General features: G+C 41.4%; 2 protein-coding genes across 2 annotated transcripts; both read left to right on the top strand.

The window, feature by feature from the left end:
• Positions 1 to 7,178: 7,178 nt before the first annotated feature.
• tph1a (tryptophan hydroxylase 1 (tryptophan 5-monooxygenase) a) lies at positions 7,179 to 13,903 on the top strand (the record flags this gene model as incomplete). Its single annotated transcript, XM_079276459.1, has 11 exons — positions 7,179 to 7,268; positions 9,342 to 9,476; positions 9,976 to 10,159; positions 10,256 to 10,356; positions 10,453 to 10,520; positions 10,609 to 10,805; positions 10,920 to 11,055; positions 11,146 to 11,272; positions 11,372 to 11,467; positions 13,489 to 13,622; positions 13,729 to 13,903. The coding sequence occupies 11 exons, from the start codon at positions 7,179 to 7,181 to the stop codon at positions 13,901 to 13,903; spliced, it is 1,443 nt and encodes a 480-aa protein (XP_079132585.1).
• Positions 13,904 to 15,363: 1,460 nt separating this feature from the next.
• Positions 15,364 to 24,281, top strand: sergef (secretion regulating guanine nucleotide exchange factor; the record flags this gene model as incomplete). The annotated part of the gene is made up of 11 exons (XM_079274821.1): positions 15,364 to 15,447; positions 15,542 to 15,674; positions 16,227 to 16,379; positions 16,768 to 16,862; positions 17,029 to 17,089; positions 17,172 to 17,285; positions 17,397 to 17,459; positions 19,103 to 19,261; positions 19,363 to 19,529; positions 20,251 to 20,287; positions 22,301 to 24,281. The coding sequence occupies 11 exons, from the start codon at positions 15,364 to 15,366 to the stop codon at positions 22,492 to 22,494; spliced, it is 1,260 nt and encodes a 419-aa protein (XP_079130947.1). The 3' UTR covers positions 22,495 to 24,281.
• Positions 24,282 to 25,325: the final 1,044 nt, after the last annotated feature.

Below are 25,325 nucleotides of genomic sequence, written 5' to 3'. Positions count from 1 at the left end.
AGAGTTTTAGTCCACAATAAAATAAAAAACATCTCAGGAATCTTTGGCTTTGCCTGAAATCTAAACAAACAAAAGAAACTCCATTGATCTTTACGTAGGCCCATAAAAGGCCACAGCAGGAAGTCCCATCTTCCAAAATACCTTTTAATCTACTGAGCAAAGACTCGGATACAATCTCTTCCATTCCATCTATCCAGCCTTTAACTTAAGCTGTTGTCCAATGACTCAAAATAATTCTGCAGACCAGTCATATCTCACTGAACATGTACATTTTGTTATAGTTAGTATTTGAGATCTGTCTCCTAATTGATGAAATATAAGTCGGAGGGATTGTTGAAACTGATCCAGCATTTCCATGACTTTGATGCAGAATGTTCTCACTAATGCACATTCCCAGATCAAATGTAGTCTTCCTGGTCTATGATAATATCTAAACTTAATCATTCTGTTTTGGCACTAAGATCATCAAAGTCAACTGGGTATCCACATCCAATGATCATTTACATGTAACTTTTTATTCATTCAAAGACATGAAACGGGAATATTTTACATTTTTGCATCAATAAATTATTATTAATAGAATAATTGTATACTATGTATTCATATATTTTTGATAGACAGTTGTTTGCTGTACCTTTCTTCTGTCCTTATCAATGTCTCCGTCAGACACACACCATATGTCAATGCAGTTCATGCTTTCATCATTTCATGCATCCATCACAATGAATATTATTATTTCTTCCTATTTTTTGTATGATACAAATGTACATCTCTACATCGGATGAAACTCCATTGACTGTGTATTGAGTCACCTTTCCAAGCATATGAGTAATGGTACCAATGCTGATGACAACATCAAGTGTTTACCAGAGGGTGACAGTCACTCGGTAACGACAATAAAATGAGATGAAAGGCTCGAGCCTGGCAACAACGATCTCATTTGGTTTCCAAATGCACCGTTTCGCCCACTCATGGAGAAGAGCGGGACAACCTGCATGCTTACGAAGGCTCTGTGAATATAGCAGCTTTTTAATTAAAGCTTGGATTGATATGTAGAACACTCTTTCTAATGGAAATCCCGAGACGGTCAGAGCATGAGAGAGATCACCCTATGGGGGAAAAAACAACCTGTCTTTAATCCTTCTTCTATCTCTGGACACGATGTGAACCTTGACTAGACCTGTGATGCACATAGTCAGGCCAGTGCCTTGATCTGAGAGCCATGTCCTGTTTGTGCTGTAAATGGTTAGAATGATGGAGATGTGATCATGCTTGGCCTTTCAAGATTGCTTGTGGCCAGTGACTTGCACTTTGTTGGGTGCTCTGTCTTCAGGCCGCGCTGCCAGGCGTGTTATGTTGAAGCCCAGATGTTTCCTGCTGCCCTGCCACACTTCATTGTCAGTCTGCCAGTCTTCACTGCGGCTTGATATGATCTGACTCCATGGACACGGGCTCGGTGCTCTGTACACTTCAAAAGGCGCTGAGTCATGTCACGCCTGTCTGACGCTGATGCTGGATGTCAGTTACTTCTTTTTCTGTTTACCTCCGCCCACACAACTCGCTGTTCTGTTGGGTGACCTGACATTTTGCCATTATGTGACATGCCTTCAATTTTTGTCTCACATTTGTGTGAAAACTCCTATTTGGCACACGTCGTTATGTAACTTGGAAATAATATATTACATAAATTGTCACATGACATACCCATGAATTGGATAAATGTATAATAGTTTGAACATTCGTCGAGGGATTTGGAGGTAAATAAACAACAAAGAAGAAAAAAATCTTGGAAAACCTTAACCTTTAACTTTTGATTCATTAAAAAGCAGTAAAAGTGATTGAACTGGAAGTCAGTTTGTCATTCAACATGAGCAGAATGTTTTCTCACGTATTCTTCTATCATGCCCCGGGACGGGGACTGACCTTCACATTCATGTATCATTTTGTCATGGCTGGGTCATCTAAATGAAGCCCGACACTGATGTAGTACCTGTTGCTGGGCGAGCAGGAGGGATAATGAAGGGATGAAGAATGCGCGTGCAGTGTCACGTTCGCTTTGATTCCAAGGCCCGGCCCATTCACAAGCACCTGGTCAAGTCATGTTAATAAAGACGCATGATGCTCTTGGGTGCAATCAAAGCCCCCTTCAGCTCATTTCCTGCAGTTCTCCGGCCTTTCTATCTCTTGTCAACAGAATCACAATGAAACTTTCCCCTTCGTGAAGCCTGAAAATCAAAAGACACTGACGTCTCCTGCTCGCAAAAGGTGACGTTGTGACGTTGGTGTTTGCGTTTGCCTTAACTACCCGTTCTACTTCTTCAACCGCCTTATCTGTCACGACGTTGTGATCATAAACTGGACAGCAAGGATGCTATGCAGTCTACGATCTTTGTCAATTGCTGTGAAACATTTCTTCTCACATTGTGACCACAGCAATCTCAGGTATGCCTGAGGTCGAAAGGTTGTTTATCACCAAATATCATAAAACATCCTGAAATCAATAAAAGTGTTGATTAAAAACTTGAATACTCTTCTTGAATTGTTGTTCATACACAAATAAAGAAGAGGTGCAATAAAGACTACTTAACTAATTATGCTACTCAGTGTGAAAGATGAATGGATGTGATCATATTTTTAAGTGAATGTACGTTTATGTCTGCATTGAAGGCCTTCAACTGCTTCCTTCAATGTGTAAGAAATTTTTAACAAAACTGCGTGACTTTTGATAAAAACTCGACTGCATTATTCATAAAAAAATGTTTGCGTTTCATAAAGATGCTTATAATATATTCTTAAATTGAGTTTTCAATTGCTTGTATTGAGGAAATCATGTGGTGATAAGATATAAATGCACTATAATAATATACCTCTTGAATGATCCCCTAACAACCTAATTCATAATCAAAAGACCAGATTCAATGTAAAGACTTTCAGTGCCCTTTTTTAAATCTCTATAAATTCTTTTTCGTTACTTATCAGGTTTCTATTTTAAATGTGGCAGGTGTTTATGGCCGCAGCTCTATCCTGTCCTGTCCTTGTGTACCGTTGACGCCTGTCACCAAGTGGCATATGCCGTTGTTTGTTCTGCAATGACAGAATTGAAGCTAATTAAAGAGACATAGTGTTGCCACAGGAAGTGTACGTAAGCAGACCATTCACTGCTCTGATTAGTTAGTTGATCAAACAAGGTTCAGGATCAGGTGACCGGCTGTAACTCTATTGATAAAGTGTTGTTAGAAGACCTTGAATTCCCTGGAAATTCAAATAACACCAGTTTTGGAATGGAAAGGAAGACAACGTCCCACTCAAGTAGAACCACTGAGACTTTTCTTCAGTAGAAATAAAATATGTTTAAACATTTTTTTTTAATTACTATCATAGATTAATTTGTGCATTAATGTTACAGTATGTTAACTGTAAAAATAGAGTGTGAATGTCGTTCATTACTTCAGCCCTTGGTTTCTAAACTAATGGGGCTTCACACAGACAACACAAGTACAACTAGTGTAGCATTTATGTATCTCCCAAATGCCCAGTGAGATGTCGTGCAGTTTTAATACATCCTAATGCTCATGTTGGGCAGTTTATTAGTACCAGGGGTGAGATTAGCCAGAGAGATCTCTTGCAGCTTGATGCTCAGACGCTGTGAGTAAATCCCTCTGATTGAATTGAACATAACTGGGACAGACTGGCAGACACGGTCTTACACGCAGCATCTACAAAAACCTACAGAGTGATTATAGAAATACGAGCTTGTGCAATGTTTTAAAAATATAAAAATAAAACGTGTTAGGAATTAATAATTGTAACTTATTCCTGTTCCTCCAGTTCGGATGCCTGGTCAGCCTGGCAGCCCTTCAACAGCCTTTCCAAGACTGGTTTTCCTAACTGACTGCAATAGATCATGTGAGCCTCAGTTACACTCAGGAGGAGCAGGAAAGCTTCTCCTGAGTGTAACTGAGTTCAGCTAAAGAGATTGTAAAGTTTACAGTACATGCACATGTATTTTAATAAATGTACAAATACAAGTGTTTTAAAGAACAGATTGACATACTGCCTAACCTTAAATCTTTTTGCAAAGTATGTTTTGCTCAATTTATAGAATAAAATATTAAAGTATATCTCTGCTATAGTATAGACGGACTACTGGTGTTTAGAATATTTTTTTTTTAAAGTTGAATAATGGCTGAGTTCAGTCTTATAACATCCTTGAAGCTAATTATTCGGAGAACATTATAAGGTCAGGCCAGGAGAGCGAACCACAATGAGCCATTATATGCATGTTGCACACTCTGACCCCTGTCAAGGTACTCGATGGGTTCAAGCATTTCAAAGCTTACCCTCTGAAAAGCGGAGCAGACACGTATCACGAGCCATATCACATAGAGTTTAATCTGTTTAAACATACCTTTATATAATAAAAAGCTAGTATTATAGTGAGTGTGCTGCAGAAAATATCAGTTAGCAGATCAAATGCATGATTTATTAACCTGTGTGCCTCTGACTCCGACATGAAATGAAGTAGATCTGATCCAGGAGCTGTCAAGACACAAGGAGATCAAAGACAGAGCTTGTGCAGCATAAAAGAGCTGTCTGTGAAAATGTGTTTATAAATGGATTTGGATGTGCTTGCTGTTGCTATGTAGAAGCTTAATGAAAGGAACCATTCATGACTGAATCATGAACAATACCATGGCCATACCATTCAGTTGGCTTTGTATCGTAAAGATGTTGTACTACACTGAATTTCACTGCTGTTGTGGCTTTCGTTAGATGCTGTTACCAATGCTGCCAAAGAAAGAGCAAATCTCCTTAGATCTGTCAGTTCGGTAGTCTTAATCAAAAGGCTTTTCTATCATCTTAATAGTCAATAATTCTACTGTTTTATACCATTTTAAGTTTCCTTTTGTAATATAATAATGATACAAGATGTGCTTTATATTTAAAGGTGTATTATCATTATCATTTGGGCTGTAATTAAGAATTACTTTCATTGTCAATTCATCAATTCATTTGTCTACAGTTTTTTAAATTGTTTTGCATATAAAAATGTCAGGAAAGCAAAAAAAGCGAAAAATCTTCACATTTGAGAAATTAAAACCAGAGAATGTTTGGACTTTTTACTTGAGTTTAAATGATTAATTGCTCATCAAAAATAATTGCCAATTGATTAGATTTCAATGGTCTGATCAATTAATAGACTAATAGTTTCATAATTGTATGATGCCAACAGAAACCAGCCGATATGTATTGAGATGTCTTTGGTTTCTAAAGGTGACTAACACTGCTCCTTATTCTTAGCAGAGGTAAAATGGAGACATCAAATATTTCAGCTGACCTTTCAACTGTACAAATTATACATTGTTCCTTTGTTGTGTTTTGTAGCTCAGGCAGTGTATATTTTGTTTGCACATTGAAGCAGACATGTTTGCCTTCTGTAGGTGGAGGTGATACAGAACAGTCAGTTCACTCACATTAACATTGGTAATGTTAAAGGGGGTTACCTTAATGAGCAATGCATACTGGTACATGTAGTTACTGTAAGACTGATGTGTATGTTACTATGAATGGTGCCTGCCAGGTGTGTTTAAATGGCCTAGACCAGTGTTTCCCAAACTTTTTTTCCACTTTTTCAAAATCGCAAATCAGCGCAACCAAATTCACAATCGACCTTATCTATAAATCGTGAGAAGAGGGTCATGAATTTTCATGACCATTTTTACTGCCAATTCCGCATCTCTTTAAATGGTCTGGAATAGGTAAACCAGCCATTTCAAAGAAATACTGTATACGTTTGAAAAATCACAACTTAGTTCTAAATGTGATAAAGATGTATGTCAAATACTGAATGAATGCATTACGCAGAGTAAACAAGCTATTTCCATTTCCTCTCACCAGTTAAACAAACAGAATGCATGCTCGCCTTTTATATTATATTCAATGTTATAAGTATAGGCTACAATTATCAGAACAATACGAGCATTAAAGCTCTCTCATGTGGCTGAAAGGTACTGATACATGTTGAATTAAAGAATAAGAAATGAAATCTCCTGCGACCCACCTGAGGGTCCGGACCACCAAAACAGACTGGATGGCCACATAACAGCACTTCACTATTCTGAAACATGGCTGCATTATGAAAGCTTGGCCATGGCTACAGCTCGAACACAACATCTGAGAGCAGATCTGGATTCAGTTTCAGAGAGGAGGAAGTTCCCTTCACTGCCTCCTTTGTTGTGTAAAGCATCTGTCGATGTCACGAGGGACACGGAGGACCACCTGAGACAAACAGCATGAGTCACAGCCACATGTATCACTGCACTATAGAGCCATGTGGAGCTAAAGGTACTGGCTGACAGACAAAGACATCTCACCTGGCCTACTTGTGAGGTGACTGAAGCTGAGAGAGAACAGTGGTGTTATCTGTTTAAAGTAATGAGGCCTCTTAAGTTCAGTGCTCCCTCATCTTGATTCTGCTTACAGAGACCTCCGAAGCTTTTCCCACCGATCGTCTTGATCTTATTAAAAGGCTCATGGTGTTAAAGCAGGAAAACATGCAGGTTATTTGTGTTGTGCGCACAAGAACCTATAGGCTTAGTGCAGAGGATTTTGAAAAGGAGGGCTTGAATCCTCTTAAACCTTGACATCTTCTTAGTGGTGGCCTTAGGTGTCAACAAACAGGGAGAATTAACTGCGTATGTCAACATGACAAGCAAATGTGTTCAGTGTCACTATGATGGCACATTTATCCATATTTGGTTCTCGTTTGTAAATGCTTGCAGTCTAACATAACACAATATAAAGATAAATCCTGCTTTTTATTATATTTGAATGAGGACTGCTGTGCTTTTTATCAAACACATTGAAATATCCAATAAAAAAACTGTTCAATCTGGTGTTTTATTCTTTCAGAAAAATCAGGATTCATGAGTCATCTCATTGAAGCTGTTTCAGGCATTTACTTGAAATAAAAGACCGGTAATGACGTGAGCCGTGCCGCTCTTTTTCCATTTGCTGCTCAGAGTGAGATTATTGCCCCCTCCTCTTGCTCCCCACAGTTAAATAGCAAAGCGCGCTGCTTCTCGGGGTAGACAGCCCACTTTACATAGCGGGGTTTATTTAGACCACTCACCTGTAAGCAGTACATAAAAAGGCAGATAGTCCAGCAGCTCTTTAACATGTACTCAAACAAAAACGAAGGACCACGTCGAGGAAGATCTTTTGACTCCATGAACATTGGCCTTGAAGAAAAACTGCCGAACAATGAGGTAAGACCTGATCTGCCCGGTGAGACAATGAGAAGAGGTTTGCTTGCATGTGATATTTCAAGACTACTTTTTTTAATCGGCCCGGTTTGTCTTAATAAATAAGCCTTCACTTTGTCGTCAGTGCAGATTAATTTAAGCTTTTTTGTTGTAGTGTAATTTGCATCACAGGGTTAACAGGGTTAAAGAGAGATACCACCAAATTTCATAATTTGTCATAAGAGTCTCATTATTGCTCAGTCTGTACATCATTCACTGATTTTCACAGTAAAAGACAGAAGAGATTAAAGATAAACCGATCAACCTGCATGTGCTGTGGTGTCTCCATTGCGCACAAAGGAGACTGACTGGAGACATGTTCTAAAGCAATGTTGAAAGAAGTCATTTATAAAAAAATGAATTGCCATAATAGCTGGCCTACGTACATTATTCTATTTTGTAATATTCGTTAGATGCTTGCCTCTTTCAACGTTGCAAAAATTAATCAACGACGAATTGTTGTCTAAGCTGTGACCAACCGTCTGTAGCTTCAGCAGGCAATCCGATTGTGTCTGTGACCTTCACCTGTAAGCTTGTATACATCTGAAACACAGCTGCTCTTTATGACTTCCGGGACTTTTCTGAAAAACAGTAATGCTGCTCGAATTTACTGAGAGAACGAAATATGTTGTCTCACAAAAATGGAGCAGCAACCAAAAGACAATTTAGAACAATCACACGAACTGTTATATGTATATTAAAACAAATGCAAAGCGGTGTCTAAGTTACATTTATACGTTTTGACATCAAGGAAGGGGAAATAAGTAGTTGAGGATGAACTCGCGTGTGCGTAAAACCATCGAACCTGCGCGCTGCAGTGATTAAACGCTGCCTAATGTCTGGTGAGATCTCAGCGCGGGGAGCTGATAGGCTTCCCCGCTGTCTAAATGAGATTGCAGTAAGGCGATTCTTTGAAACAGAGACGTGTTCATCTTCGTTAAACCGAGTCGCAAAGAGTTGCCCGTTCGTCCTGATCCAGTCTCCATACACGAACGCTTTCAGGGATGCTAACGACAGGGGTCCACCGAAAAGTGGTCTGCCGTGCTGTCTACACAATGCTCCAAGGGAGGAATATGGTAGGCAGCAACTTAATTAATTGAACAGATGTATTCCTCTCCCACAATCAGTTGAATCCATAAGACTGTACTATAATATTTCGAAAGTATTATTTACACGATTGGAATACAATATAGTGTCTGAATCAGATGTATCCGACCACTAAAGTCAAAGAGAAAAATGTACATCCGATCAAAAGAGATTCGCTTTTCCGTGCCGCTGGTGTGTTACAGTCCTGCTTCTAAAATATCATGCAGGATTACATGAATTTTCCGCATGTGCAGCGCGCACAGCCATGCGTCAACGTGAGAGCGCTGTTCAAGGTGCTGAAACACACGAGAGAGGTTGGTCCATGAGGTCACGAGTCTCAGCCCTGTCTCTATGCAACTAAACCATTACTGTTAGCTGTTTCATCAGCATGAATGTAAAGAAACTACCCATGTTTCTTTTTCAGGGGGACAGAAATATTCTGCAGCACTTTTCTGTGACTCTGACCCTACTTACTACTTGTTAAGGGTATTGCATGTTTAGTATAAGATGTTCTTTGGGATGGCTACAGACACTCTTAATGAATTAGAAGTTGTGCATTCACGTCATTACCTGCCCTGAGTTAGGGTTCAGTCACGGGGGAAATCCATTGTGTGCCATTGACTCAAGTTAACCAAACTAGGTGCCAGTGCATTGCTCTTTAATTGCAATAGTTACTAGCAGCACAGAATATGCTAATACAGTGCTGATTTCACATACTGTTGATGCTGGTGCCACATTTCTAATAGGAGTTCTCTGTTTGCAATTAGTTATTTACTTTTAGGGGCTAACACCAACTAAAAAAAGGGGAATTTCTATTCATTTTAGATGATATTAACTCATCACATGTACATATACACATGACCATCAGAGGAGGGCCACTATTGCTTGTTGAATGAGGAGGATTTATTGCGGTTACACAAATGACAATCTGTGTTTCATTACTGTTTTCAGATAAACAAATCAACGTTCACAAAAATTGAAGAAAACACTGAAAAGAAGAATACATCAGAGAAAGGGAGAGCAACCATCATATTTTCCCTCAAGAATGAAGTGGGAGGACTAGTTAAGGCGCTCAAACTCTTTCAGGTATGGACAACGTTTTTATAATCATGGTTCTTGTTCCTATCAATGTGTTTATTTGGAACACAGTGTCTTCAATATACAACATTGTTGGAAAAACTAAAGAATGTTCTGTGTCCCCGTAAGGTCTGTGTCCTCGTGTGAAACTTTGTGTGAACCTCTTTTCACACAGACTGTCTCAGCTGCGTTTTTGATTGTCACAGCTATCTTTCTGCAATGAGTATTTCAGCTGGTTGTCTGTTCCAACACACTTGTGTGTTATCCTCAGTATATCAGAGACTCAGAGACAGACCTTTGAGCAGCAACTTTATGCATAACCTGTTTGTGTTTCAACTCTGTTCCTTCTTGCAAGAATAAATGTCCTGTTTAATGATTTTTATACCCGGTGTTGGGTAATATTTTTCTAACAAACATGTTCATACCATATTTATGTCATCCACATGACACATATATGTCTATCAATACTTGTTTACCGTTGATAACTTAACCATGATTCTCCATGCAGGAAAACCATGTCAACCTTGTACATATTGAGTCAAGAAAATCCAAACGGCGCAACTCTGAGTTTGAAATTTTTGTGGACTGCGACAGCAACCACGAACAACTGAATGAAATAATCCAGCTGCTGAGAAAGCATGTGAACGTGGTGGATATGGAGCCTCCAGATAACTCCTGCCTAGATGAGGAAGGTAAATGAAATCCTGCAGGTACTTTATTAGAAATATATTAACTATATTTGACCGTATTATCAAAATACAACAAATTTCTCTCTCTCTCTCTCTCAGATATGTATAATGTACCTTGGTTCCCAAAGAAGATTTCAGACTTGGACAAGTGTGCCAACCGTGTCCTGATGTATGGCTCTGAGTTGGATGCTGATCACCCGGTATGTGTAATCACAATTCAGATAACTTGTTGACTTAAAAAATAGAAACTCATCAATTGAATGTTTCTCATTTCCTTCTATGCTCCTCTCCATCAGGGTTTCAAGGACAACGTCTACCGCAAAAGGCGAAAGTACTTTGCAGATCTCGCCATGGCCTTCAAACAGTGAGTGCTTGCTGTACATTTCACTGGTTCTTTTGGAGATTTGTGCTGTTTTTACTTGATATTCAGAATTAAATCTCTCTTGCTGCAGTGGGGATCTCATTCCTCGTATTGAGTTCACAGAGGAAGAAGTGAAGACTTGGGGAGTTGTGTACAGGGAGCTGAACAAGTTGTACCCCACCCACGCCTGCCGGGAATACTTGAAGAACCTGCCACTGCTGTCCAAATACTGTGCATTTCGGGAGGACAACATCCCTCAGCTGGAAGATGTGTCCCGCTTCCTCAGGGGTAGGTTTTTAAATGTTTGCTCCAAATACTCAATTGGAAATGTAATTTATATAAATATCTTCAGCTTTATAAATGTAGTCACTCACTCATCTGCCTTTTCAAATGTCTTATCAGAACGCACTGGATTCACCATCAGACCTGTGGCTGGTTATCTGTCCCCTCGTGACTTCCTCGCTGGTTTGGCCTTCCGGGTTTTCCATTGTACCCAGTATGTGCGGCACAGCTCCGACCCCTTATACACCCCAGAGCCGTGAGTGATATGCAGTGCTATAATTAGAAAAGGGACGTATATTCATATAAAGATATAGGTCCTAATATTTGGTGATCTTTCATAATCAAGGGACACATGCCATGAGTTGCTGGGTCACGTCCCACTGCTAGCAGAGCCCAGCTTCGCCCAGTTTTCTCAGGAGATCGGTCTTGCTTCACTCGGGGCCTCAGATGACTCAGTTCAGAAACTAGCCACAGTGAGTGACGCTGATCAAATCAAATTCATATTCTCAACTTTTGAATCTCGAGTCATTTTCTCAATTGTTTGTGTTTCATGGACTCTTATCTTGTTTCAGTGCTATTTCTTTACGGTGGAGTTTGGCCTATGCAAGCAAGAAGGGCAGCTGCGAGCATATGGAGCAGGACTGCTGTCGTCTATCAGTGAGCTTAAGGTAAAACATTTGGACCATACTGTGGACATGTTAACAGTCTTCCTCCTGATATTTTACAATTGTATTAATCATAAATGTACTTATCATATGGAAAGGTGCCAGCTGTATATTACCTATACACCATCCTTCTAACCAGCCAAACCCAGAATTATATTCAAAAAATGGAGATTTTTGGAGTCATTATATTATATAAGTTTGGCTATTCGAACATTTTAATCCTAAAGTGTCTCTTAGAATTTCGTCATAGATACTTGATAACAGACTACATTCTTTCTCTAATAGAACCACTCTTTCATTTGACACAGCTAAATACAGACTGATTTGCGTTCAATCAAATTACCCAAATGTGTGCTAGTGTTTACATGCAATGGTTGCAACATCTGAACGATGTTTCTCTATTACAGCATGATCCTCTGAACTATGTTTCTCTATTACAGCATGATCCTCTGAACTATGTTTCTCTATTACAGCATGATCCTCTGAACCATGTTTCTCTATTACAGCATGATCCTCTGAACCATGTTTCTCTATTACAGCATGATCCTCTGAACTATGTTTCTCTATTACAGCATGATCCTCTGAACCATGTTTCTCTATTACAGCATGATCCTCTGAACGATGTTTCTCTATTACAGCATGATCCTCTGAACCATGTTTCTCTATTACAGCATGATCCTCTGAACCATGTTTCTCTATTACAGCATGATCCTCTGAACCATGTTTCTCTATTACAGCATGATCCTCTGAACTATGTTTCTCTATTACAGCATGATCCTCTGAACTATGTTTCTCTATTACAGCATGATCCTCTGAACCATGTTTCTCTATTACAGCATGATCCTCTGAACCATGTTTCTCTATTACAGCATGATCCTCTGAACTATGTTTCTCTATTACAGCATGATCCTCTGAACCATGTTTCTCTATTACAGCATGATCCTCTGAACGATGTTTCTCTATTACAGCATGATCCTCTGAACCATGTTTCTCTATTACAGCATGATCCTCTGAACTATGTTTCTCTATTACAGCATGATCCTCTGAACCATGTTTCTCTATTACAGCATGACCCTCTGAACTATGTTTCTCTATTACAGCATGATCCTCTGAACTATGTTTCTCTATTACAGCATGATCCTCTGAACTATGTTTCTCTATTACAGCATGATCCTCTGAACCATGTTTCTCTATTACAGCATGATCCTCTGAACTATGTTTCTCTATTACAGCATGACCCTCTGAACTATGTTTCTCTATTACAGCATGATCCTCTGAACTATGTTTCTCTATTACAGCATGATCCTCTGAACTATGTTTCTCTATTACAGCATGACCCTCTGAACTATGTTTCTCTATTACAGCATGATCCTCTGAACCATGTTTCTCTATTACAGCATGATCCTCTGAACTATGTTTCTCTATTACAGCATGATCCTCTGAACTATGTTTCTCTATTACAGCATGATCCTCTGAACTATGTTTCTCTATTACAGCATGATCCTCTGAACTATGTTTCTCTATTACAGCATGATCCTCTGAACGATGTTTCTCTATTACAGCATGACCCTCTGAACTATGTTTCTCTATTACAGCATGATCCACTGAACTATGTTTCTCTATTACAGCATGATCCTCTGAACGATGTTTCTCTATTACAGCATGACCCTCTGAACTATGTTTCTCTATTACAGCATGATCCTCTGAACTATGTTTCTCTATTACAGCATGATCCTCTGAACTATGTTTCTCTATTACAGCATGATCCTCTGAACTATGTTTCTCTATTACAGCATGATCCTCTGAACGATGTTTCTCTATTACAGCATGATCCTCTGAACTATGTTTCTCTATTACAGCATGATCCTCTGAACGATGTTTCTCTATTACAGCATGATCCTCTGAACTATGTTTCTCTATTACAGCATGATCCTCTGAACTATGTTTCTCTATTACAGCATGATCCTCTGAACTATGTTTCTCTATTACAGCATGACCCTCTGAACTATGTTTCTCTATTACAGCATGCACTATCTGGCAAGGCAAGGATAATGCCTTTTGACCCCAAAGTCACATCCAAACAAGAATGCATCATCACAACATTTCAGGATGTCTACTTTGTGTCAGACAGCTTTGAGGAGGCCAAAGTCAAGATGAGGTGAGCTTAGAAATTTAACATGATATGTGCATAACGATATGAGTAGATGAAAACTATCTAAATACCCACTACAAATAATTCAATAATGATATTATGTCAATTTCAGGGAGTTTGCCAAGACCATCAAGCGTCCCTTCACAGTCCGATACAACCCTTACACCCAGAGTGTGGATGTGCTGAAAGACACTTCCAGCATCAACAGCGTGGTGGAGGAGCTTCGGCACGAGCTTGACATTGTCGGCGACGCCCTCAGCCGGCTGAACAAGCAGCTGGGTATCTGACTGCCCACGTTCCAGTTGAAGTTATCCACCTACGGTCCATCAATGCTCGCTGTGTCACACCCAAGCACCGCTGTAGAGATACTGCTTGAGTATCGCCCTTCGTCAGTACAATGAATGCGCACTTCTTTTGTTAAAACGCTCCATAGTCCCCCACTACAAGGTGTATTGCTTATACAATTTACAGAGCCGCATTTTATGTTTAGCCACTGGTATCCGTAAGTTGCACAAACCCAGAGGAGCTGCTGAGCCCGAGACAGTGTTTTGCTTTAGTTGTCTTTGGCCCGGTCGGCTTCTTAATTGCAAACAGTCAACGCGCTTTCATGGTACTTTGTTACCTTTAAAAAAAAAATCCCCAGCTGTTACAAACACAGATGTGGCTTCCCCATCCTATAGTTACCTTTGCTCTTGTATATTATCATGTAAATTGTTTTGAAATTGAATTCAATTCTTCTTCACATAGAATCACTTCAGTGGCATGTATACAATGTACCTTGTTTGTATTCTCTCGTGTATGTATTCCCTTTTGTGTGTTGAGGGTAATTGTAAAAGTGAAAATTGGTGTTATAAGAATGTTTCCTTGACATTGCCCACCCTGACCTATTTTATTTTGCAGTGATGATTTTGAATACCTCCTCTTGGAAGTGAAAATAATTGCAGTGCTCCTGAAATCAAAACGTTATTTTTCTACTGTAATGGAATGTATACACTATGAGTAGGCTATGTATGAAAACAATAAACAAATATTTAAAAAAAGAAAATGTATTCTGTCTTCACAGTGTGTCAAACAGTTTGTTACCTGTAGACTTAGTTACATAATGTCCTTGTTTGGTTATGGGTACTAGATGCTGAGGAAGAGGCTGATGATGATCATGGAGAAGCAGAACGACGACAGCGAGGACCCTGAAAGTGATGACGATATGTTCAGGCTGGAGTTTGTGTATCCAAGAATAATTATCCCGTTGACCCAAGGACCATGTAAAATCCATTCTGAATGGCACGAACTGAAATGTTTTGGTGTTGGTGTCTTGGACACTGAATGAGTGACTGGTTCTACAGGTTTGTTACGTTTTTATTTGGGATACATAACATCCCAAATAGAAAATCTCCACCTCCATGTCCATGTTATCACATAAGTATTTCTGTCCATCTAAAAAGGAGAAGCCTGATCCAATTAAGACATTAAAACAAGTAATGTTAAATATGTTACTCATACAACTTTATTTAATTCGACACCCAGTTGCCAGTTTATAGGTTACTGTTACACCTTGTTCAAACAAATGCAATCCAAATAACATAAAAGTGCTCGAAGAAGAGTTAGAGAGGTGTTAATTCAACATGATGGTCATTTGAGAGGCTGTTTGTGGTGTTGTTAAACTGTGCTGAGAGGTGTTCCTGAGAGGTGTTCCTAAAGCTATATCACTCTTCTATGTCGATAGCTAAACAGCCTGCTGCTACACAGCATGCTTCACGACAGTGTCGCAAAGCATGACGCAGCGCTACTCATGGAAACGAGCCGGCGGACGGAGTTTTGTTTACACTCTTGGGTAAGTTCTTTGTATTCCACATGTAAGTGTTACAGTTGTGTCTGTCTCCTGACTGATGAACTAGTAGTAACGTGATCAATGTCGTGTCCGTCAGGGAGCCAACAGCTACGGGCAGCTGGGACAGGGACACGTGGAGGACCTGACGGAGCCCCGGGACACCACGGCTCTAACAGACCGGGCTGTACGGGCTCTCAGCGGCGGCGGAGGCCACACCGTGGCTGTCACCGGTAGGTTCCTGTCTGCACCGAAACTGCACCTTTCCTCTAAAATGACAGCATGAAAACATCTCTTTCCGGCGATGTGAACCAAGTCTGACTAATGCTGCATTCACATGGAATCAGGCAGACTATAAACTGCAGACGGCATGGAGGAAACAAACAGCAGGACGGCCAAATATATATATAAATATATATATATATATATATAAATATATATATATATATATAAATATATATATATATACATACACAGACATCACACATATTCAGCAAGACATATTCATGCAACAGTCAAAAGAAAAGCACCATAACATGCATGTCTGCATCATTTCAGATTGCACGTTTCACACAAAAATCCAAATAAATGGTTCATTAACTAGAAGAAGAAGGAAGGAAATAGCTTTTACCAATTTATTCCGAATCTTAAAAGGAGTGTACTATATTCTCATCACGTGTAGGTGCAAGGCTAAGGGAAAACTAACAACAAATCCAATCTATTGCCTGTTTATATACAGTTGTATGTGGTTTCCAAATGTTTGTGGTGTGTTTTGTGTTGGACAGAAAATGGAGAGGTGTTTGTGTGCGGACAGAACCACAGAGGCCAGCTGGGACTTGGCCACAATGCAGACGTCTCAACTCTTCAACTCTGCCCCAGTCTGAATCAGAGGGTCACAAAAGTCGTCTGCGGTTGGGATTTCACTCTTCTTCTCAACGGTGGGAACCCTTTTACACCAGCATGTCGTGCTCTAGTGTCACACACGCACTAGATGGATACGTTTCATGAGCTATGAGTCAGCATTTACTCCTAAACAGGGATTATGGAGAGGATAGAATGACAGTTCATTTATCCTCGAGGGAAAATCTGGATGTCACAGCAGTCAATAATGAGAAAAGACAGAAATATATGTAAGAATATACAACAGAGTGCCAGTTCCACTTTTTAAGGTAATATAACCCACATCTTAAAAGATACAACATTGAGTTGTTAAAAACGTGAATGGCAGAGGACGCCTGGAACTTCCTTCCTCTCATCCAACTGAATATTGTGAAATAAATGTTTTATTTGAAGAGATTATCTTTTCTTTTTATGTCACACTGACAGATTGTGGTCGAGTTCTAGCATGTGGCTCCAATGCTTATGGACAACTAGGTGTTGGAGAAAACGTCACACACTCTGCACATCTACTGGTCATCGAGGTGAGCACACAAGCACGTTACGTACTTCAAAGACCACAATATAACCAATCTAATGTTTCTGATCTACCAATCTAATCAATCCTGAGTCATCAAAATTGCTGCAAACCGACTTCACCGTGTGATCGGTTTGATCAGTTCCTTTTTAAACTGTGCTGCTTGTTCTCAGAGTCTGGAGGAGCCAGTGGTGAGTGTAGCAGCAGGACTCAGACATGCACTAGCTGTTACTGGTAAGTTTGAAACAAAAACTTTATCAGTGTGTTTTCGTTTCGCGGTCATCTCGCACATCCTTATTGTCTCTTCTGACTTCAGACTCCGGCCGGGTATATCAGTGGGGTAGTGGTCTTTTCAGTCACGCTAAGAGAGCGCTCCGTCCACGTCCTGTGCCCCCACACCTCCGCTCTACGGTGCCCTCTCTGGTACCAGGTCAGTGAAACGAGAAAAAGTGACAGAAAAGGACGTTTTTAGGCATTCCGTGAATTTACAACAACACTGATGATCGATAAATGTTTTCAGATACTTGTGCATGTGTTGCAGGTCTGGACCAGAAGATCTCACACCAGGTAACTGCAGGCTCAGTGCACTGTGTGTGCCTTACAGGTATGATGCCTGCGTATACGACTATCTTTATGCTGTGTTCATGTCACATTTGGTTTATTTAGCATAATTACAAGCCTCTACTTACAGCCTTTAATCGTGCAAACAGACCAATGTTTCAACACATCAGTGGTCCTATCTGTTTATTGATCTTTTAGAAGTGTATATTTTCACTGAGTAGCTTGAAGAGCATCAAACAAACATAAGTGAGGCTCTAATCCAGCGGTTCCCAAACGTTTTAGGCCGCGCACCCCCTTCTACATCCCGACTGGGTTCGCGCACCCCCCCCCCCCCCTTAATAAAAAAAAAAAAAAAAGAAGCAACAGAGCCTTTTAAGCCTTCATAGCCGCATAAGAATCGGACCAATGAGAGAACAGTTTGCTCGCGCGCGGCATTTGTTTACAAGATTTAGTCCGCTGTTAAATATTGCAGTGTGAACACAAACCGAACAAAGGAGCAACTGCAACATTGTATCATATTAATCCCTGAATCAGAACAAAGCAAATGAACTGAAGGTGTGAAAACGCCCTGAAACACTGCAACAAAGTTTCAATAACTTTCAGTGACACAAGGCGTCACTTTTAAAGAGCAATACGGATGCGAGCACACACGCACAGGCTCAGAGGCAGATTATCACATTTCATTTACAATTAATGAGCGACTAATGCAGCCAGGATGTCTTCGGACAAAGCATCGATGCGGAGACACAGTGTTGTTGGACACCGGGATCATGTCCAACTTTTTTGCTTCTTTCTCCCCAATCATACATTCCACCATCTCTCTGGCAGCTGGCGAGCTCACGTCTTCGGCGATTGTGTGCGGTAGCCCCTTTCTCGCTATTCTGTAACCAGATATGAAGCCCGTAGTGCGTCATTTATAGACCCAACACATGAATGAGACTCCAGTTGTTTTTGGCTGTTTTGTAACTCCTCCAATTTCGATATAAACAATGTAAGGGGCTTTTGACTTGCACTGGCATGCTTGGTGTTCAGGTGGCGACGTAAATAAGAGCTTCAGACAGTTAGCCAGAACCTCACTGCACACCACGCACTGTGGCTTTGGGCAATCTGCGTTGCCAATCCAAGTGAAGCCCAGACACACATACTTTTCATCATATTTCCTCTTTTTTTCCCAGTCTGATGCTCTCTCTCGTTTCCTCTTTTTCACCATGACTCCGCGATGGGCCGATGTGCTCCCCATTTGTCTGTGCTGCACCTCTCCGTTCCCCTCGCCTCCGATTCCTCTCTCTCTCTCTGTCCCTCTCCTCTTTTACAACTGATAGCTTCAGATGTCCCACCTGACAGTTTTTAAATTAAAATTACATTTTTTTTTTATATTTAATATTATTACACCATCAGACCGGCATTACACTTTTCCTCTCGCGCACCCCCTAGAGGCAGCTCGCGCACCCCCAGGGGTGCGCGCACCCCACTTTGGGAATCCCTGCTCTAATCTAAAAGCAGATCTGTAAAGCATGTTGTGCTTTAGCATAGCGTACAGTTTCAGGTTCATGTTCATCCATCATGTCTGGCCTCCCTTCTGTCCTGTAATTAGTTGACCAGCAATGCCCCAGTTACTGCTCTGCCTTCTTTTCTGTTGCTGCCTCTGCTGAATGACGAGTAATGTCGATGCGGTCATGTTTTTAGGAGACGGTGACTTGTTTCTGTGGGGAAGCAACAAGCGCGGCCAGCTGACCGCTACAGAGCCCTTCCTGTCCTCGCCAACTCGTGTGAAGCGCTCACTGCTGGGTAATGAGAAAGTTCTCAACGTGTGCAGCGGCTGGACGCACGTTGTTGCTCAAACAGGTGAAACATAACCACGCAATATTACGTCTGTGATGCTCATTGGCTTTGACGGGATTTAAAGGACCGTTGTCGTGTCTGAACGCGGTCATCCTTCATTTCAGAGAGTGGGAGAGTGTTCACATGGGGCAGAGGAGATTATGGGCAGCTGGGCCGACAAGCACCGACCAGTCAGAACTCAAAGTGTCCGTCGACTGATCCTTCAGCAGAGGGTCCAAACCAGGAAGCTCGCCTCCCTGCCGAGGTTAAAGTCCTCCGTGGAGCGACACAGGTAGCTGTTTGACACCTACAGACTGAAACGTTTATACATGCAGTGTGCTTTAGATTAAGTGTTATCAATATTAATTATGTACTGTATTGTTGTGGCCGTCGCCCTCCGGTTTTAGCAGAAAATGTCAATGTGACACCAGCAGGGGGCAGCAGGCAACCATAAAGAAAACAGGGAGCAGAGGTTGTTTTTTCTGTGTGAGGTGAAACACAATGTGTGTGTGAGCCAAGCCCACTAAGAGTAGTAATGATGTGCATCACAACATCTATCACGTGGAGCGCACACATGCTGCCAGAGGACCACTTCCCTTTAGTGAAGGCAAAGATCTCTTCTCCCATCGGGGCATTTATGTGAGAGCGTTGTGGTTGCAGCAGTTAACCTGAAGCCTGAACGGCAGCTGTATTGTAGGAGATGGTTGCCAATAACGTGGATCAACTCCTCTGGTGTTTTCCTGCATTTGTGAATGAGTCTAATGTATTTACAGGCACAATGCTCACTCATGATCTTCTGTGTGCGGTGCACTCGTGTTGTGTGCAGTTTTGAATGAAAGTTTGGATGATTGCATCTTGACACATTGAACTTTATTTCAGTTTCAGAGAAGATTTGGGTACAAAGTATCTCAGTATCCATGTTGGCATAAAAACATGTGGATATTACAGCCTTTAGATTGTCTGTTTGCTTTCATCGCACATTTTAAACATACTTCAAATCTCTTTCTCGACAGATTGCATGCGGATCTGAACATAGCCTTGCCATTGTAGGTGAGTGTATTCTCTCAAAAATATCCTTACATTTTCTTCTCATTTTCTTTTTGTATGGTACTTTCAAAGAGTATCAGCAACGTAACGCACAACCGCGTCGGAAAGATTCATCGAGGAGCGTTTTCTAAAAATAGAATATTGGTTTCAATAAGTGCTGGTGCCTGAAACAAGAGGCTCCACTGTTGTCCTGACGTGACTCTGGCTCTCGCTAATAAATAAGAAATGGGAATACACAGTGAATGAAAGAACGAGCAAGGGAACTGTCGCATACATTACATTTTAACATGCGTGTGAAATATTAATCCTTCTGGTAATGCTGCCGAGGATTTCTGAGGTCGGCTCATTGCTCTGTGGCCTTTGCATCAGGAAGTAATTACAGCATGGATAGATGGGTATCATTGACAGGCAATTACCCCAACAGGCCTGCAAAAGAGCTGACTTTACCACACACGCACATGTACAAGCATGCTTCTCCAGTTCCACAGTGTTTGGCGAGCAGTCTCCCTTTGTCCACATAAGCACATTGCAGCTGCACACGTTGCTTAAATGATACTAAACAAACAGACATATTTGGGGTCCTCATCCGCGGTACAAAGAGATTAAATTCAATGTGCCGAGTGTCCGTCGTCATGGCAGTTTTCAACAAAGTTCGGTGATGCGATGAGAGAGCAGAACCAGTAAATAGAGAGCTCGCGTGAACCTCCTGCAGCTTTTGTTGCTGTGCCATGCTCTCCTCTCTTCCTCCTCCTGTCTGGAGCGCCGTGGCTGGAGCAGTGAAACAGCAAAACAGGATTGCAAGCAGAGACCTGAGTGCTGCTATTTCTGGTGCTCAAGTAGGTCAGGTGGAAAGGAACGGGGAGCATTGCATGCTGCTCAGGGTATCTGTTGCCCGCTCAGCCCTCTGCCCGTTTGCACCCGAGTGCGCTCCTCATGTATGAAACTCATCATCGTGGTCAGATGGGGGAGACAGGCCACAGCTCATCCAACCTGAGGACAGAGTTTTGTTAATGTGAACATTTTAAAGTGAACATGAATGTATTGGGGACAAACACCTGAGATCCCATCCTGTGTTATCCTGTTTGTGTCGTGTGATCTACGTCCTGCAGGTCACTGCGGTGTTGTTAATTAGGTGTGAGATTTTAAACTGTCCAATGCAAAACCAAATGACACAATCTGTTTACAAGGAAATGGCTTTTGGCTCGAGTGTCTCCATGTTTATCCTCTTTTGTTGTCTTGAATATTTTCCATGGCACTTTGTTGCCATGGAAACACTGTACTCTAGTCAGTGAGTACATGAACTAAGCACACCCCCCCACCCAGTGAAGGAACCACGTCAACACATCGAGCTCACTGTTAAATGAGAAGCAGGATGTTTACTGGATAACCTGAATCACAGATGGAGACACATGCAGTCCAGTTATAACTACATGATCATAAAGCGTGTTTGTGATGTCTAAGCCGTGTCTGGCAGAATGTCACACATGGCATAAACTGCTCGGTCTAAAAGCATATTATGTGTCACTCGGCGAATCCAAATCTTCAGCGCCACCGGGTTTTTTCAGGGCCGAGCTGAAAAGGCAGAAAGACAAAAGAAAGCCCCCCCCCGATGAAACCCAGGTGGCATGAAAGACACACACAACTGCAGGATGGGGAACGCTGGAAGATGTGTTACCCTTGAGAAGGCAAGCTCGCTTCTGTTGCCATGGCAGTGGAGCCTATTGGGTAACTGTGTTGCCATGGCACTTGTGTCCTCGGTGATGCAGACCTGACCACACCCACTACCAAGCTCACCAGCTGTGAAGGCTTTGCTGCTGGCTGAGTGGCAGTGTTTGGGGACACAGAGAGAGAGAGAAAGTGTGTGTGTGTGAGTGTGAGAGAGACACATGCCTGCTGGTGTTTTTGTGCCCAGCCTTTTTATTTCAGGCTACTAATTTCAGCGTACATTGTCGAGTGCTGCAGCCCCGTCCCTCTCTCCTGTCGGCTCCACTGACCCTTGACCCCTCTCCTTTTCAGGCGGCCGTCTCCTCTCCTGGGGCTGGAACGAACACGGGATGTGTGGCGACGGTTCACAGAGCGACGTCTGTCAGCCACAGCTCGTTTCTGGTCTCAGACCTCTTCTCATTGGCTGCGGCGCTGGACACTCTATGGCAACGTGCGCTGCGACGACTGACTTAAGACAAAACCCTGCGACGACTCCGCCTCACTAACCTCGGAGCAGGGACATTTAAGAAAAACAGAATGGCTTCGTGAATTAACAAACTTCTGACTGATTAGGCGGCTTATTGGTGCTCTGCAAAGCCCACATATGATCATTCTAAGTGCCTTACACTGTAACTGTCACCTTCTAATAATGAGCTCCTTGAAAAGATCAGGTTTCAAACTGCAGTTGTCATAAATACTGCGGTGTGGTCGCTTGGACACAGACTGAGTTATGTTTCATGTGGACGGAGGTCATCATGTCTCTGACCAGCCTGTTACTTTGATGAACGTGATTGGGGCCGATGGCTCTGCAGGACAGGGCCACGCCTATAGCTCCTGGTCCATTCTTGTCTTCCAGAAGGAAGCCGTCATGGATAACGTGAGGAATCGGCCACAGACTGTTGCTATCGCTCCATCTTGCCGTGTCAGCAGTTTTATTGCTGCGATCTCGAGTGTCAGAAAGCAGTCAATCGCTGCACTTCATCCTAAAGACCTCGCGGTCATCTCATGATTTACACGCTTACTCATTCAGGACAGTAAATGTTTCTTTGGCTGCTGTTTATCACTCCTTGATGTTCTTGGCAGTCGGTGTCATATTCTTTGTCTCATTGGCACCGCTTTCATACTGTATACTCCTTAATCCATCTTGGGGGAAGTTTGTCCGCTGCATTTGACCGAGCATACGTATTCATAAGCTGTGGGCGAGCGCAGTGCAGCACCCGGGGACCAAACTGCAGGTCTGAAGCCGGGGCTGTGGTCAAGGGCAATGGCAGAAATCAGAATGGCTCATTGATGCAATTTATTCACTTTTTTTTTTATTGAAAAGTTTTTATTTTATCCTTGTGATTTATGCAAATTATATATATATATATATGTAAAAAAAAAGACATGCATTAATGAAAGCTAATGTGCTTATACCTGGATTAGTTTGAAAAAATACATCAACACTCTTTGAAAAATGATAATTTCTGTGTTTTGGTTTTTATTTATTTATCACTATTTATTGTACAAGCCTGAACTGTATCGGTCAAAAAAAAGACACAAAAATCCCAAAACAACAAACTAATCAAAACGATCACTGAACATCTTACTGAGATAAGCAACCACAAAACGCACGGTCTCAAGTCTCACCAAACGGCACATTAGTTGCCTCTTAGTTGTGTTATTGATTCCTTTTAATAACGGAGGCTGCTGTTGTTATTTATTCTGTCTGACAATGACCAGCACACTGTCCCCCGTTTGTGCTCAGCTCTAATGGCAGATTCAATTCTGCTGTACCTGACGCCACACAGATCTCAGAAGGTTGTTGGCAGTGTGTTTGCAGTTGTTTGGTAACAAGTTGGTCCCCTTTCACTCACTTTTCTACACAAACAAGTAAGCTGTACTATGTGCTCAATGGCTGTCCTTCGTGTTTTTAATTAGGTATGCTCATTGCTCTTGTTTAGAAGCTGATCCTTGTGGGGGTCCTGATTGTATCTTTCTGCTTTTTGAGTACTGAACTGATGGCTGGTGACTGATTACTAATGTCAAGTGAAATGTACATTAATTCATCATGTTGGTGAAGCTGAATGGTAAGAATAATTTGCATAACAGAGGCACTTGTCCAGTATGTGTGTAATGTTTTGCATTAGTTAGTATTGCATATTATACTGCTTAATGCCAATTTGCATGTGTAATGAAAAACAACCCAATTCTACATGATTGTCGATTAAAATGTACTACAGAGTAATTATGAATGTCTGAGCTGTGATATGAGTAAATGTATCTGAGATCTAAGCTGTCTTTGTTCATCAAAATGGAGCTATGAAGATATATCAACATTCAATGAATGTTGATATATCTATTATTCCTTCCTGAACATAAGATTTGATGCAGTAAACAATTATTTACCGGTACACATTCTTAACAGCACACCTGCTAGTTTAATGCCTCCTTATTTCAAGGTAAGAGTGGTAAGTGTGACCTGATTCAGTCTTTTTGTTTTTTGTGGATGTTATCTCTTTGATGCCTGAAAACATATCAAAGGAATGTGAAAAGTTCACTGGTGCAAAACAGTGCAAAAGTCTACAAAAATGTGACGATGACAGTGCAAAGTTCACGGTTTGTTTTCAACTGTTAAGTCTGGCTGATGTGACAAGTGACAGTTTTTTTTTTGCTGGGTGATTTAAAATCGGAGCAACATTTTTTTTCTTTTTCTTTCAACAGAAGAAGCACACAGATATTTGATGAGCACTCAAAAACATTGGTACACACAACTTCAGCACACAAAAAAAAGCATATTTACAGCACTGGCACAAACCAAAAATAGGCAGACAAATTACAACACGGTAACCGTTGACAGATACTGAGCTACATAAGGCTTGACAACAAAACGTCCTCAGTGCTACATCTATGCTGAGCTTTGTGATGTACAGGCTGTCACTGTCACACCCATTTAAAAAGACTAATACACACAACAATGCTACTGCACTATCAGGTGGGTGATGGGCCGTTATGGGTCATACACATAGTGGTTGGGACACCATGGTTCATAACACAAACTGACTCTGTTGGTTGTCTGCTCCGGTGCTGTCGCTGGGTCTCTATAAACATATAAAATAACAAAAGCAAATTATTACACAAATGATGTATAATGGTGGAAATGATGGCGATGACGGATACCTCTGCGAGAGGTGAGACATGACACTCGCTTGGAGAGTAAAGAAAATGTGCTCCGTCAGTTCCTCATGGTAAACAACAGGTTTACCATGTGTTTCCCATGCGTAGCCGAGGCGTCAGACAACGAGGTTCTGTCTGAGGTTACACTCTGAGTCGGTTAATCAACATGCCCGGTCATGCT

The sequence above is a fragment of the Melanostigma gelatinosum genome (assembly GCF_949748355.1).
Source record: "Melanostigma gelatinosum genome assembly, chromosome: 1".
Taxonomy (NCBI): Eukaryota; Metazoa; Chordata; class Actinopteri; order Perciformes; family Zoarcidae; genus Melanostigma; species Melanostigma gelatinosum.
The sequence above is the reverse complement of the archived record's forward strand: the minus strand, read 5'-3'. Positions and strand labels throughout refer to the sequence as shown.